General features: G+C 41.8%; 1 protein-coding gene across 1 annotated transcript in view; it reads right to left on the bottom strand.

The window, feature by feature from the left end:
* Nucleotides 1-16,159, bottom strand: part of HKDC1 (hexokinase domain containing 1) — a 38,925-nt gene that overhangs the window by 21,434 nt on the left and 1,332 nt on the right. The window contains exons 2-7 of the mRNA XM_067552654.1: nucleotides 10,008-10,170; nucleotides 4,597-4,745; nucleotides 4,387-4,506; nucleotides 3,316-3,411; nucleotides 2,312-2,411; nucleotides 908-1,091 (exon numbers count right to left, since the gene is read on the bottom strand). Of these exons, the coding sequence (XP_067408755.1) occupies nucleotides 908-1,091; nucleotides 2,312-2,411; nucleotides 3,316-3,411; nucleotides 4,387-4,506; nucleotides 4,597-4,745; nucleotides 10,008-10,170 (812 nt within the window). The remainder of the gene's footprint in view (nucleotides 1-907; nucleotides 1,092-2,311; nucleotides 2,412-3,315; nucleotides 3,412-4,386; nucleotides 4,507-4,596; nucleotides 4,746-10,007; nucleotides 10,171-16,159) is intronic.

Raw genomic sequence — 16,159 nt, 5'->3', positions numbered from 1 at the left:
GCAGGAGCTTGGCTGAAAAACAATTTTAACACAGGTTTCATTTATGTGCACTGGGGACTTCTCTTTTGAGCACCTATAGAATGACACACACCTATAGAATGACACACTTTAGAAGGTATTGTGTCACAGAGAAGCAGTTTTCAATGACTGGCCTTGCACGGGAGTTCGTGGCATTCACAGTGACTGAGCGGACAAAGAGGTTATGCTAACATCCCTCATTTTGTCACTGCTAACGAGCTATCCCTCACCTCTATCCTGCAGTTGCTCATTAACATGCAAGTAATTTAAGAAGAGCACCTGCCGGGTACTTTCATGAAGAAAATAATGCAGACAAATCAGCCTCACTTCCTCATTTTACTCCACCACAAAATGACAACAGAATTACTGACTGGTAATAATGTAACATTACTGGTTGCTCTGTGGGGATAGAAGGTGAAGTCCTGACTCCATTGAAGTAAATGGTAAAACTTCGATTGTCATCAATGGGGCCAGGATTTCACCCAGTCACCAACAGGACCCTTCCATCTGAAATAAAAGAAAACAGAGTTGCAAAAAATGATCCAGAATGCATGAGGTCTGTGGCTTCCAAGTCACGCTGTGCATTTTGGGGTGCCCTGGCCAGTGAAGGTTCACAGCAGCAGTATGGCACAGCCATGTATGAGATCCCATCATCAACTGGTAGGTTACTGAAAAGAAGAGGATCTTAACTGAACCAGTCCCAGGAACGATTTGGGTGGGGATGGATGGAGGTTTAAGCCAGCTTCCGTCATGGCTAAACTAGTTCACCTAACCCTACTTCCATTCCAAAGGGCTCTATAACTCTATGTATGCTCTGTAAACATACTCAAAATGTGGAGACTATCATAGAAAGCCTCATGTTAGCAAGTGAACAAGGAACAACACTTACAGTTGTTTTCCAGGATTGATAGATCCCAAGTCAATCTCCCTGTCAAACTCAGTCCTGAGATCATCCAGTGACCTATCATCTCCAAAGGCTCCCCACTCAGTGTTAATGCACATCCTCCCCTCATCACCTTCCACCAGATCAATATTACTCATTTCTTCCATGTAGCAGGCATTAGTGCCAGTTCCTGAGCATATCAGAAAGAAAAATTAACACATGAGGAACTGGAAATACATTTTAGAATTAGATTCAATATTTTCGTTACCAGAAAATGTACTTTCATTACGTTGCATATTATGCTACACAAAACCATCTGTGTCTGAAACCTGTTAAATAAAACCATGGAATATCAAAGAAATAGCAAACGAATGAATGAAATGAATATAAGGACTGAATCATTCAAAATATTTGTGCTAGTTCATATTTACTTATATATGATACTTAAAAAAATAAAACCAGAGAAAATGTGAAGCGGACATGTTTTGAAAAGAGTATATCATTCTTGTTGGGAAAGGTAAGGAGGTTTGCCTTCTCTGGACAAAAAGGTGTGGACCTTCTTTATCATTAGCAGAAACATTTATTTTGTAGGTCAGAATCTCCTGGAAGAATTGGATAGAAGCACACTTATAGCTTTCTTTATTATTTGATATTTAATCTGTATTTGAACCAGATGGAAATTCCTTTACCATTACGGACCTCTCACTTCGAACTATAAACAATGTCATTTTTAAGCAAGATTGTTGCAGTCATCAAGAGACTCAGAAATAGAAAAAGATTTTCCAAACAGCTGGCAAAGAGAGCTTGTTCTTTGTGGGCCTGACCCCAAAAATTGCTGGTACTCAGGATTTTTCAATGTTTTCTTGTCTTTATTTTTTCTTAACAGAACTAAATATATACATCCAGAGGTAAAATTTTAGGATATATTGAATTATCTTGAAGGTTAGGCAGTAGAAGTCACTAGAAGACAGAAAAAGAAGGGAGAAAGACAGACAGACAGTTATCTATGTAAGAATAAAAGTAAGTAGAAGCATTCAGAAAATGATCATTTGTAAAAGGTCCTAAGTAAAATAGAACAAGACAAGTAACTTCTTTTTAAAATGTAAATCTTGTGTACAAGATGATCTATCTCATTTTATTGATTTGGGACTAAATGTTTTCAAGCCAGCCTTAACCAAGTCACTATTTTTGTGTTTGCAATTTTTTGGATGTGCAATTAGTGTCACTTAAATGTTTACATTCCACTTTGTATCCAAAAGTGAGAGGCTAGTGCTTGAAAATCCTGCCTTTTAGAGTTTTCATTTTCAAATAGTTTCTTTTTGAACTGTGAAGCTAAAATGCCTCCATTTTCCAGATTTGCTAAAATTATAAACCTGCTTTTGCAGCCCTGCTTGAATAAAATAAAATTACCTATTATGACGCCAACCTGACAGCGCTGATCATCATATCCACAGGTCATCATTGTTCCCACTGTATCATTTACCAGTGCCAAAACATCTACATCAACATCCTAACAGAATAAAGACAGCCAGTAAATAGAAGAATGTTTACACCCATCCTTATAGTTAAATAATAGTGTTTAGACACAACATTTAGAGGGCCCAATTTAACAAAGTGACTAAGATTAATTTACTTCAATGGGATTTAAGCATATGTTTAATAAGGATGGACTTAAGCTCATGCATAAATGCTTTCCTGAATCAGGGTCAGAATCTTGGGTTGTTTCCCCAATCTACCAGCCCTTGGCCAAGAAATTAAAGAAAAACAAAAGCTTCCACTTTGATGTGATGGCACCAAAGACCACCAGGTAAATCATTAAGGGCCACTTTCAGGTACCCTTACTCATGTGAAGTAGCACTTTATTCCTTGCATTGTCCCACTGAAGTCAGAAGGAATTTGGGGGTGTAAGGAGCTACTCAACCTAAGTAAGTGCATCAGACTCTGGCCCTAAGTAACAAACATTCACGTCAGAGCTGCACAGGTTCCTGCTGATGTCAGTGACACTAACAGAGAGACAGAGAATAAACAAAACACAAAGCTGGGTTTTGTTTTGTTTTGCCATGTTGGAAAAAGTGAAATATAGTAAAATGTCAATACATGGAAAAATTTTCATATTTTTAAAATGATATTTCAAGGGATGGAGACGGTGTAAAGGAAACTAGCTTTTTTAAAAGCACCTATAGGAGAATGCTAAAAATTAGAATTTAATTATGTTTCATTACTAATTTTAAAGTGCAATCATCCCATAGTTAGTACTTTTTGTTGCAAGTACAGCAAAGTCATGCACCTATAATTAACTGCTCTTTAAGACTGTACAAATACATAAGCTATCCTTCATTACCAAACATAGGGCATTCATATATGAGGAAATGATTGTATTCTAATTATTATTAAGACTTCACTATAAAACTTGCCTTATGCTTCCTGAGGGCATTGCGCAGAGAACTGACCACATCTGTCTCCTGCACTCCTCGTACCTTAAAGTGTTTTGTCCAAGAAAGCAGCACACCCTTTAAAAATATGCAAACTACGTTACACATTGAAATACAGAGCATTAATAAATACACAGGTAGTAGAGAATAGAATATATTCTATCACTGGCTTTTGGAGCATTTCACTGCACTACTGCATGTGTAAGAATTTGAGCAAAAGTAACAGAATCACCCATTGGCAATTAGTAGCACTGGGATTCAGAGCAAAAGTCTTTTCATATGAACAGGAAGTTTCAGCCTGGGCAACTATAGCCATCACCAAAAATACTACAGAAGTGGTCCAAAATAAGACCTTGATCCTGTTAACAATTATGTACGTGCTTCACTTTAAAGGTAAGTAGTCCTATAGACCTCAACAGGCTTACTCACATACTTAAAGTGAAGCATGTGTGTAGTGTTTGCAGTGTCAGGGCCTAATACACTAACTTTTATTATTGTAAGAGAGGTGGCAAAAAAAATAGGCAATCAAATAATGGCAATCTTTGCAGCTTCTGCTCTCACCTCTTATATGCCTATCTGATTAGTTCAACCATGTGCCCCCTGTATTTCAAATCTACTATATATTTTACTCCCTCTTGTTTGGTATATTTAAACATGCTTTAGAGCACAAAAATACAATGTCTTTTGAAATCCATGTAATATTTTCTGTCAGCTGAGTAGATCATTATGTAAATCCTGTACTGACATGTAAAAGAAGAGCTTTAGCTTACAGCTCCTGTTGCACTGAAATATGAGAATTAATTCTTCAGGTCTACTTCAGCACATAATTGTGATTCCCACTTCTTCCTCTTGTAGGTTTATAACACTATGCCGAGTTTTAAGAGGGATATGAAATTTGGTTGAACTATGCACACAGAATTATTTGTCTTCCTCAGAAAGCCTCGCAGAGGTTACCTTTTCATACACTGACATATGTTAATACTTCAAAAATTCTCTCTGAATTCTATTACTACTACTCTGTGTAGCTACCGACAATATTTTTAAAAATCTTACCTCATCTAATTTAGTCTGTCTGCAAGGAAAAGAAAATGTAAACCCAAGAGGTACTTTCTTATGTTTTATGTTTTTGGTCTCCATGAAGTCTGCCAGACAGTCAGTTACATAATCAAATAGCTGCATAAAAAAGAAAGAACAGAACAGGTCAATAGCATCAATTACATTCAACACAGAAAGCAACTCCCCAGAGGAAAACGCACTACATACTTCTGTTCCATTCCCATGGATGATCTCCTTTGGGGTTGGGTAGAATTGGCTCTCCATTTGAACATTCTGCTTCCCATCTTCAGACACTTTCACTTTTAAGACTCGAAACTTGGAGCCTCCAAGATCGAGAGCAAGAAAATCCCCCTTTTCTACAATTAAAAAAATAAAGGTTACTTACTATTGCAGCAGTACACAGCAATGTGACGTATGACCTGAAGACATATTTCAGGTAAGTGCTTGGGATAATGAATGTACATTATTAATCATTTGGAGCAGAATTCTTGCCAGTCATTAAAGGAATAGAGTGGTGAATTCTTTAGCTCTTCACTAGATGCTGCAACGAAAACAAGGAACAATCGCAGACCATATTGGAAATGTAGGCCTATTGAGAAACCAACAGAACTACACACGTGTTTCAACTTGGACACAGGGTTGAGTACCTTGCTAAATTGGGACCCTAGTGTGGAGTGTAGGGGTGGGATAACGTTCTCTCCTGGGATTTGATGCAGGCTGATATATTCCAAAAAAGGGATGGGGGAGAAATGCTTGTGTAATAGTTTGACATTCAGAATTTAATTTCATTATATATTTACGGTCTCCCTGCCTTTTGTTTTTTCTCCTTTCTCTTCCTTAGCTCCATTGTTTTGAATAGCAGCAAGAAGAGCTGAGCGGGTAGGTGGAGGGCCAGTGCAGCTGCTGCTGCTCCATCCCCTAGCAGACTGAACCGACGTAGGCCATATTGGGTATGTCTACTCTGCAACTGGGAGCCAGCCTCCCAGCCCAGCTGGACAGACTCGTGCTAGGGAGCTCAAGCTAGCACACTAAAAACAACTGTGTAGATGTTGCTGCTAAGGTCACAGCTCTGACTTTCAAGCTTCCCCAACCCCCTAGACGTCAGAGCCTATGCTGCTGTTTTTAGTGCACTAGCTCGAGACCCCCCAGCAGGAGTCTGTCTACCCAAGCTGAAGGCTTGCTCCCAGCTGCAGGCTAGACATCCCCATGATGGGGGGAAGAGGCTGAGCCATCTTCTCCAATCAGTGCTGCCTGCAGCGCTGTTTCCCACTAACCAATTTGCTCCAAGAACCCCTCTTTGCTCAGAACCATCACATATGAAATTTCAAGGATTTTTTTAAAGTCTTATTTATTTATCGTAAATTAAGAAGTAAGTTGTTTTGGAGGAGCCTGGAAGTTAAACTTGCCCTTAGCATGAAACTATCAGACAGCTAGAGCTGGTCAAAATTCACACCGTTGACAATATTTTTCACCAAAAATTAAAATTTGAATGAAAAAAACCTATTTGTCACCCCCCTCTCTCTCTCACACACACACACACACACACACACACACATACATTTTGTTTAGCTATATGTGACCTAAACTCCATGCTAGACAAATGCCAGACCGAGATTTTATTGTTTCTGGCCCTGAAAAGCAAGCTGGAAACATAGCTCAGTAATTCTATGGCCTGATATCATAAAGAAAAAGAGATAAACTGGATTAGTCAGTAAACTGTGGCATTAGTCAGAAAATCAATAGCTGAATGACAAAAACAAATGGCGCGCTGTTAAATGAGAACTAATTCAAATAGTGAAGCTCAAGGTGCAGATACTCTGAAAGTTAATTATAACAGCAAACGTGAAAATTTAAATAAATTCTGGGTACTCAGAAGCTGCTGGAAATTTTGTCTGCAGAGAAAGCTGCTCTTTTCCCATAATCAATGGAGAATTCAGGGAGAGGGCAAAAATGGCGTTTCGCAAGACCTAATTTAATAGTAAGGTATGTCACAACGTAACACATCAACAAGTCCTTGACACCAGCGAGCGTAACTGTATCTGGCGCTGCCAGGTGACACTCCCTAGACTTGGCCTTGGGAGAAGTGAAATAGCAATGCCACAATTGTTGAAATCAGACGTCCTTTGCAGCCCCTTTGGAATTTCAGGACAGACAGTGTCATTTTAAAGCTGTGAAAGGCCAAGGGCTAACAGGATTTACCCCATGATTTAGTTTTATATTTTGGTGGTGGTGATGCAGTGAGAGCGCTCGAATTTCCAGCAGGGTGACCTCAAAGGGTTATATACAAACACTACCACACAATACCACTCAAATGTCCCTCATTTCAAGATGCATCACTGTTTTTAATCTCCAAGTTATGTGTGCCATGCAAATTTGATCTCTCTCTCACTTTTATGGTTGAAAATTATCTGTCCTCAGAAATAAAGAAGCATGGGACTGCAGGGATGGGAGGAAAGGTTATTCACACTAATGGGAGACAGCTCCACATCATTTTAAATTTCCTGCATGAATAATTCTTGTCCCCCCCCCCCCATTTTAGGTCTGTAACTGGGTGGCTTGCTCTTGTGTTGGAGAGTCTAAGGCTAAGCCAACCCTAATTAAAGGATGAGCCCCTGCCGCCCCCACCACCATGAAAGGGATCAGGCAATTCCATTCTAAAGAGCAGCTGGAAGCTGCATGTGGGGAGAAGCTCAGGGAGAACAGAGACTGCTAGGAGTGAGCAGGCTCCAGCAGAGTCCTGTGATTCAGGACTAAGTGTAGGTCTACACAGCAATTAAACACCTGTGGCTGGTCCAGGTCAGCTGACGCAGGCTCTTGGGGAAGACATTCAAGCTCAGTCTAGAACTGGTGCTTTCGGACCCTCCCCCCATCCCTCCCTCAGGGGGTCCCAGAGTTCTGGCTCCAGCCCGAGCCCGAACGTCTACACCGCAATTAAACAACTCCACTGCCCATGCCCCATGAGCCCGAGTCAGCTGCTCTGGGCCAGCCGCAAGTGTTTGCTTGCTGTGTAGATATACCCTAAGATTCCAACCAGGATGAGCTGGAAGTAGCCTGCTAATGCAGGAGACCCCCTGAGCAGGCAAGGAAGGGTGCAAAAGCTCTCCAGGCAGGAAGGCTGGGAGTAGGAAGAGAAATGTTTGTTTGTGGGACTTCAGTTTGGGATTTTGAGTTATTTTCTGTGAATAAACCCAGGCCCCAAGGAGGGATATTTTGACTTCAGAAAAAGTGTGTGTAGTCTGTATCAGGAGCCCTTTGAGGGAGAAATATTTAGCCAGCACCATACATGCACCCCTGGCCATGAGGGGGCATACAGGAGGCTGCCATCCCTGTTACAGGGTCTAGGCCAGAGTGCTGCATATGGGCTTTGGCAGGTTGAGAAGTATGCTTGTACAGGGGAGAGACTTCACCTTTTGTTAAGCTCATTACAGTATTTACTGGAAAATAAAGAGTTTAATATGCATGCTGGATTAAACAAATAGCAGCCAGCCATGACATGAACCACCGCCGTCTCATTGGGATGGGTGATAGGGAGACATTAAACTGATTGGGTAAGGCATTAGCCACCCAAATCCTATTAACAGGTAGCAGGCAGATGAAACCTGAAAAGCAGGAAACTGAAAATCAGCCCTCGTAAATGTAAATATAGTTTGAAATTTTTCATAATAAACTGATTTGAAGATGTGGTCCTTTAATATGGTCAGGGGTGGGAAGGTACTCAAAAGGGAAGGGTTTGATAGTTCACCATAAAGTTGAGTGAACCAAACCTTTGCCTGCCTTCCAGAAGGCGTTTCTAGCCCTCTCCTGCCACCTGCATCACAAAGCCAATGTCTGCTAGGGAGAGCCTGCTAGGGCTGGGTTCTGCAAATTAACAGAGCTGCTTTGTTGGGCTCAGTCTCCTTTGTCCGGTCAGTTCAAGCCTCGTTCTGCATGTCTCATTAGGGATTGAAGCACAGGAGATTACCTCTTCAACCAGTTTGTTTGCTAGTGCATGGTTGATTTATTACTATTGCTGGGAATGAGGATTTGTTCCATCAAATCTAATGAGCACTTTCCTGACAGATTAGATAGCGTGTGTTGGGGAAAGCTCATTCTGTGCTCTGTAATTTTCAGAATGTGGAAACATGTTTTGTTAGGGATAAACATACAGGTACAGAAGTCACTGTCGGGAACCAAACTGAGGAAGGGTTACGTAGCCATGTCAAGAAATCATGGATCTATGGGGCAGAAAAAATATTATTAGCACTTCAATACAAGAGCCGGGCTTTAAAATGAAGGCTGCAGTCCTGCAAAGTGGTTCACTCCAACCCCATGTCCACTCAGAGCTCTGTTGACTTCATTGGCTTCTGCATGCAGACACTCTCAGGATCAGGGCCTACATTATTCATTATTCTGCACCACCCTGGCTTCCGCAAACTTAAATCTTTTTCCTTTTGTAGATCCAGCTCAGGAGAAGCATCTGTTTGCCTGAAGTTCCACTTCCCCTCAGAATAGAAACTTCACATTGTCGTCAAATGGCATAGATGTTACTGGGCTGTAGAGGGTCCCCTCTGTGTATTTAATCACAGTGTTGATTTGCGCATCGCTTCGCACCCATGGCCACGACTAAATTAGCGGTTTTTTATTCAGTAAGGTCAAGGTTTCTATAGCTCGCTGAGCGTTGTCCTGCTAAAAGCAAAGGTCTCACACACACACACACACACACACACACACACACACGTTGTATATCACCTGACTGCACATTTTATCTGAAAAACTTTAGATGCGCTTAGGCATTTTTGTTAATGATCCACAATTATCGTCTCCGTGACTGACAACTGCTCCAGCAGGTCATTTAGCAAGTTAATATTAATCCCCAGACTTCTCCTGTCCCTCTGTGTTGCAGCTGAACATTAACATCCACCGGAAATGAATGGAATGCGAGAATGTACCTGCCCAGCTCACTCAACAGCTGAGCTGCATTGTGCTTGCAACAAGAAGCCGCTTATCAGCATGTGCTGGCCCTTTAAGGGGAGAGAGGTCTCAGCCCCAACTGTGACAGTTAAATCTTTTCCCCAGGTAGAGAAAGTGGCTCAATGACCCAATTAGGCCTCTGGTATAAAAAAGGAACGGCCTGGCTGGTGGGACAGAGAAGAGGCCAGAGGAGGAAGCAAGCTCTGAGAACTGCTGCTCACTGGAGATCAGAGCCTGAGAAGGACTGAAAGCCACTGGACCCCAGGACTCCCATGTCAGTGAGTGGAATCTCTCTTGGACTATCACACATGCCCCAGGAAGGAGGGCTGTGGGATTCCTAAACCAGTGAGAAAAAGGGCTAGGACTGTGGGCCCAAATGAACTGTAGCTGATCAAAGACTGAAGAAGTAAGATTCCACAAAAGGGTCTCATTGTAAAGATTCTGATTTTAGAGTCAACTATTGCAAAGAACCAAGAGGGAACTGAAGGCATGATACCTACAGGGCCATGCTAGGTGACAAGGGGGTACTCTGGGATGGCACCCACCCATGCCCACAGCGCAAGACAGTTACAGAGCTCCAAATTCCAAATCCTCGCTGCCTGGACATATTTCATTGTCATCAATTCCTTACACCAAAGAAAAAGTAATAATGCACCAGGATCACTCACCCGATCCATCAGGAATTGACCGTACAAATGTTGGCAGCATTTTTACAGCAGCTGTTGGGTGAGTGTCTCTTTCCAGGCCCTTCACCATCTCTGCTTGGAAGCGAGTCATCACATCAAGTAATACATCATCAGAAAGACGCATGTGATAAAGGAACCTGTCAACCTGAATCAGGACATTCAGACTATTATTATTTGTGATGAAGTAGCAGCTAGGCCAAGGATCAGGAACTTGTGCTAGATATTATGCGCACACACACACTCCAAAAAGATATTCCCTGTCCCAAAGAGTTTACAGTGTAAGTACATAAGGGACACTTTATTTATCATCACTACTAGAAATCACTAGAGCAGAATTTCTCCCCCTAATGCAGCGTTAGTTTTCAGTTACACAGGAAATGCTTGCTACATACAACCAGATATCACCAGGGTTTGGTGCAGTGTCCTGAGCACAGAGCTAAGGACCAGGAACACCTAAATTCTAGTCCCAGCTGTGCCACTGACTTCTGAATGACCTTGGGCATCTCACTTCACTTACTCTGCCTCAGGGTACATCTGTAAAATGAAGATGATTATATGTACCTAATTTTCAGAGGTGAGAAAATTAATTAAATGTTTATAAAGTGCTTTGAAGTTAAATGCACAACGTACATGTAAAATGGTTATTAACCCTGTTCCTTTGATTCTGTTAGATTTATGATGACATCAGCTACAGTCATATGATATAGGGTTACCTGGTCCGACCCCATTGAAACCAATAACTAAATTCCCATAGTCTTCAGTGTAAGCAGTAGGATGGCCTATATAAGAATGCTTCAGCCTATAAAACCTATTTGTAAAGATGTTTAACCACTGTTAGTAAAATACTGTCACAAAAAATATTAGTTATTTGTCCATCAGAAAAGGTCTGGTCTTCTGTTCAACGGAAGATCCCCAGTCTTGGAGTTACACTGGTCTAAACAGAAATCAGCTGTTTTGTACAATCTTTTTTTCTCCTATATACATGTGTTTGGGCAAGAAAGAACTGAATAGGAATATCGACTGTAGCCATGTCTACATTACAGGGGCTGTAGCGGCATAGCCACAGCGTTGTACTATCATGGCATAACCCTGTATCGTAGCCGTAGTCTGTAGCAACAGAAGACGTTTTTCTGTCACTGTAGAGACACCACCCCCTGAGCGACAGTGACTAGGTTGATGGAAGCATTCTTCCCATTGATCTAGCTGCCCCTCCCCTGGGAGTCAGGGTGGCATAGCTCATGGGTGTGGATTATTCACTGAGCACTATAGCTATACTGACCTACATGTTAAGTGTAGACCTGGCCTCTGTGAGAACTCAACCTCCCCACCCAGGAGCGACTGAGTCACCAGTTCATGAGTCTCAACCAACAGCCAAAAATCACTTTCACAAATCTATTCAAGTGTATCTTTCAGCAGAATTAGGTGTTACTGGTGCTATTAGCTAGTCCTTTATACTCAATTTTGCAAATTCTCCATCCCCCCCTTTTTTAAAAACTTACCTGGTCTCCTGTAGCTGCTTACATCCAGCCTATATCCTTTGTTTATATTTGCTGCATGAGTGGTGTGATCAAATCCTTACCAAGTGTGTAAGGGGAAAGTTTGTGGCTTTAAAAAAAAAATCAGCCTGAAATTTTAATTAACAGAGGACGTTAAAAATTAGGAGAAACATTTTACTATGTGCGTTTTAACTCGGGCCTAATGAATTATAATGCACATTATTTATATGTGTGCTGTACTGACGGCCTTTGTGTTGTTTAGTCATCACATTTATTGATTTGACCACATTAAAATATTTCTGCATTATATAGAACAATGTTTACAATTAAAGAATGCCAAACATAGGTAATCCTTCATCTGATGTTTGTACGCATACACACATTACCTTTGCGGTTGTGAATGTTACAAGGAGGGGAAATTGTTCTTATTTTTACATTTATAACATTATATGTATCTGAGTTTTCAGAAAAGGAAGATTATATTTTGATAATTTGAAAGGGTACATCTAGAAATGTCATCTCAATCTGTTCCTCTATTGACTTTCCTTGCACGCTTCCTATATTACTTAGAAAGAACTGCATCAAAAGAATATTTAGGCTGCAAAGTCGAGCACTCAAGTTAGGAAATGCCAAAATTGAGTTTGTCTGTGCAACTTTAATTCAGCACGCTTATGTATGCATTATGATACTGTCTTTAATTACATGGTCCCATACCTTTTTCACCCCCACAGGTCTCCTGCCTCATTCAGTGCACAGAATGGACGATGCTCACTGACATCTTGTCTACACTTGAAATGCAACAGTATTGTGCAGCTTTCCTTTGAGGACATGGACTGATACGTCAGCCAGCATGATCGCTTTGTGAAAACACTTGTCACTTTCAAAAGACGAGCGTGGGAGCTTAAGTTCATAACTCTGCTAGACACTAAAATCATGGACCAAGAGACACTGGATTTATGGATTATTAGAACTATCTGTAACCCACTAACCCCCTCTTTTTGTCCTATGACTGCAGAGGTGCTAACAAGTTTGAAAAGTCTCTTAGAATATGGCTAACTACTTATACTAAACAACCTGTTCCACCTTGCATTTAGCTGTGATCTTCGGGGTACCTTTCCCAGACCTGAGGAAGAGCTCTGTGTAAGCTTGAAAGCTCATCTCTCTCACCAGAAGTTGGTCCAATATAAGATATTGCTTCACCCACCTTCTTTCACAAACATTAAGGAATATCTTCACTCTACTCTTGTGAGGTAAAGCAGCATTACTGTTCCCCATTTGACAGATGGGAAACTCAGGCACAATGAGATTAAGGTCAAGAGTAAACTAACTTTGGATACCCAATATGAGATGCCTATGGCTTGACTTTTCAAACGTTTAGAATTTTATAGCACTAAACATGTTCAGAGCACAGCTCCCACTGATGTCAGTTGTAGCTGTGAATACTCAGCACTACAGCAAATCAGATCCAATTGTCTCAAGTCAGGCATCCAGAAAATGAAGGGCACACAATTATTGGTCATCTGTGAAGAGCTTGGTTTAAATAATTTGCACAGCATCATACAGGAACTCTGGGGCACAGGCAGGGATAGAATCCTATTTTCCCGCATGGCATTCAACAGCCTTAACCATGACCCCAGCCTCTCTCTCCCTCCACTGTTCTGTCTCCTTCATTACACATCTTGCAGTTTCTGTCCTTCTGTCCTACACACCTTGCAGTCCTACAGACAGCAGTCTCATTCACTACACATCTAATTCACTCTCAGAGCCCCATCCATCTTGTGTACTGAATGAGGACAGAGTCCAATGGAAAAAATAGCCTGTGCGCACATAATTAAAAACTCTATTATAACGTATATATGCCCAAGGGGGTTAATTCTGGCATTTCTTAACTTCTGAGTGCTTGACTTTGCAACTTTACCATTGCTTTAATCTAGTTTTTTTTCTGTAATTTCCTAGGTTAAAAAAAAGCGCCAACTGAAAAAGCAGAAATCCCAGCACGTGGCATCATACTGACACCGGCATGGATCGCTACCAGGGTTAGAATCATTACAATCACTACACAAATCTCTACCACCTGTCCTAACAGAGTAACTGAAAGCAGTAATAGGTTAGCATCCTCTGTGTGGGCCAGTCAATAGAAGATGGACCACACAGTTCACCAGTGGGTGTCTCAGATATTTGCTGACTGCAGAGGACTGCTGACTCACAAATTTGATTCTACTCCAGATTCTGAGGGGTGTGTTCTCTAGTGGTTACAGATGCTTATTTTCCTCTCCTACTCCATTTGACCTCATCCCCCTAACCCCACCCCACATCTGGCCCCTTCTGTTCCTGGCCCCTCTATCCTCTCTTGTCCAAGTTAGTGTTCCCACACCACTCAGCTCCCTATGCCTCCCTGTCTCCATATCCCACTCATCCCCTCAGTTGTTCATCACAGTCCCCGCTCCAACGCTCACCATGTGTTCAGGCTGGGTACCGCCTCCCTCTGTATTCCAATCACCTTACACTGATTAGGAATCAGCATAAGTGAAACTAAAATAAGTCACACAAACCAAAGTAGGAGTATCTACCCAGGTGCTCATACTGGATTAACACACAGGAAAGAAAGAATCTGTCATTTATTTATATAAATTCCCATCTTTTGCTGTGTCTCTTCCAATTCTACCCAGGTTGATGGTTTGTGAACTAAGTGGGTGCTGGCACCGCATTCCTGTGCTTGTGCATAGGTGTCAGAGTGACGGCACAGTTGTGCAAACAAAAGTCCAACTGTTCATACACAGAAAGGGCGTGGCAAGGCTGCAGATGATCATGCTCCCTCCCGCTCCAACACCACCACCATTCCTCAACCAGAGGAACCACGTTCAGGGCGAAGGTGATCGTTCACTCTCCTGGTTGTGGTACCAAGGCTTCCCCCGCCCCTCTCCAGCCTCTACAGTTCACTTCTGAGTTACAAAAGATATGTAATTTAGCAGGGTATCACAGAGCTAAGCAATCGATTGCAGCCCAGGTGGGTTGTAGCTGTACCCAAATGCCATCTCAGCCCTGCCTATGGCAGCCCAGCCATACTATTTAAATAGGACCCCATGCTGCGCAGTGCTGAAACTGACACCTGGAATGGTGAGCACTGGGCCAATGAGAGCAGAGCGTGTGCCACTCCTCGAGGATCAGGTCCATAGGGAACCAAAGGCTAAATTTCTTTTCCATCTTTGTAGTTGTCTGTTTTCAATTGCAGTCCTTCGTCAGCTGTCTAGTTGTTCCATGGCCATTGGCCATGAAAGGGGTTCATCAATGGAGACTGGGGAGTGCTCGTCCAGCAAATCATGTTGGTAAAATAACGGGGAGTGGCTAAGAGGCAGTTTCATTTAAATGGGGCTGGGGAGAGGGGACAGATCGCTTGTTCTATCACGTGTTTGCATGGACCATTTCTGGAAATTAATTACTCATTCACAATCCCAATGAAAACCAATGAGCAGAAGTTATCCAAAGCACATATGTGAAAACCCAGATAAGAAACTGTCACATCTATCAGATGCAGCCAGGACCCTGGGAATAATGTAGAAATTTATCATCTAACGAGAGATTGCTGAAAATATTATATTGAAATATGTTTTAAGGTAGAGAACTGGCCTTTTCCCTTTAAGACACTCTCACTCTGTCACACACTCCCTTTTCTCCAGATAGGCTAATAAGTCTGACAGAACTATCTGAATAGTTGTCAAAACGTTGTTACATCTCTCCTACTGCAGAGGTAACCCCCATCCCCACTGATCATCTGCTGCCTATAGAATAAACAGATTAAGATGTGTGTGTATGTGCATGTTAGGTTTAATATGTATTCTAATTGCATTTTCTCAGGCTCAGTTTGGACAATCCCCTTGTTTAGCTGCAGACTATGGGCACGTATAAACCCTTTAGGAGCTTCTGCCCTTAAGATAAGGGAGCCCTTTCAAAAAAATAAGAGTAAAAAAAAGACTCCAGAAACACCCAGCAGAGCTTCCTGTCATCTCTAAACTGCTTTACAACCAAAGCAAGGTCCTACCATTAAATGGTTTGATTATAAAGATAGGAACCCTCATAAGATCAGGCAAATCTCTGCAGAAAGTAAAATTCTATCCAACGAGCACGCTCTTATCCCATCAGACTAACACAGCCCTTGTTTTCAGTGTCTTGCCTTGCCTGTGAAAATGACATTGTAGCAGTGATGAGCTGAGGGCTCTGGGTCACTCAGTTAAAAATCTTGCCACCAAAATTGTGGAGAGGTTGGGAGTAATTTTCTTGCCTCTTATGGTTAATGAAAAATCATCCATGCCAGAGCCAGCTTATCTCTGGGCTTCATAAAAATTCTTCGAAATGGCAAGTGCTTTGCCTTTCGGGTGGACTTGATTGCAGCGAGTGGGAGGTTCCATTTTGTGTGTCCCCCCCTCTTAGAAACCCCACAAGGGCCTGACTTCCATTAACATTATACATCAATAAATTCAGGGTATTTTTCAGGGGGAAAAAAATCAAACAATTCCAGGAAACATGTTGTTCCAAGTGGCGTTGCTTTCTTCCTTCGTTATGATTATGAAAAAACATTGCTGTTTAAATGTCAGTTTGTGTTCCCATTCAATCACAGACTAAGTGGTAAATTTGTGAGTG

This window comes from Emydura macquarii, unplaced genomic scaffold (genome assembly GCF_026122565.2).
Source record: "Emydura macquarii macquarii isolate MOO-44397 ecotype Brisbane River unplaced genomic scaffold, CSIRO-AGI_Emac_v2 contig_1390, whole genome shotgun sequence".
NCBI lineage: Eukaryota > Metazoa > Chordata > Testudines > Chelidae > Emydura > Emydura macquarii.
The sequence above is the reverse complement of the archived record's forward strand: the minus strand, read 5'-3'. Positions and strand labels throughout refer to the sequence as shown.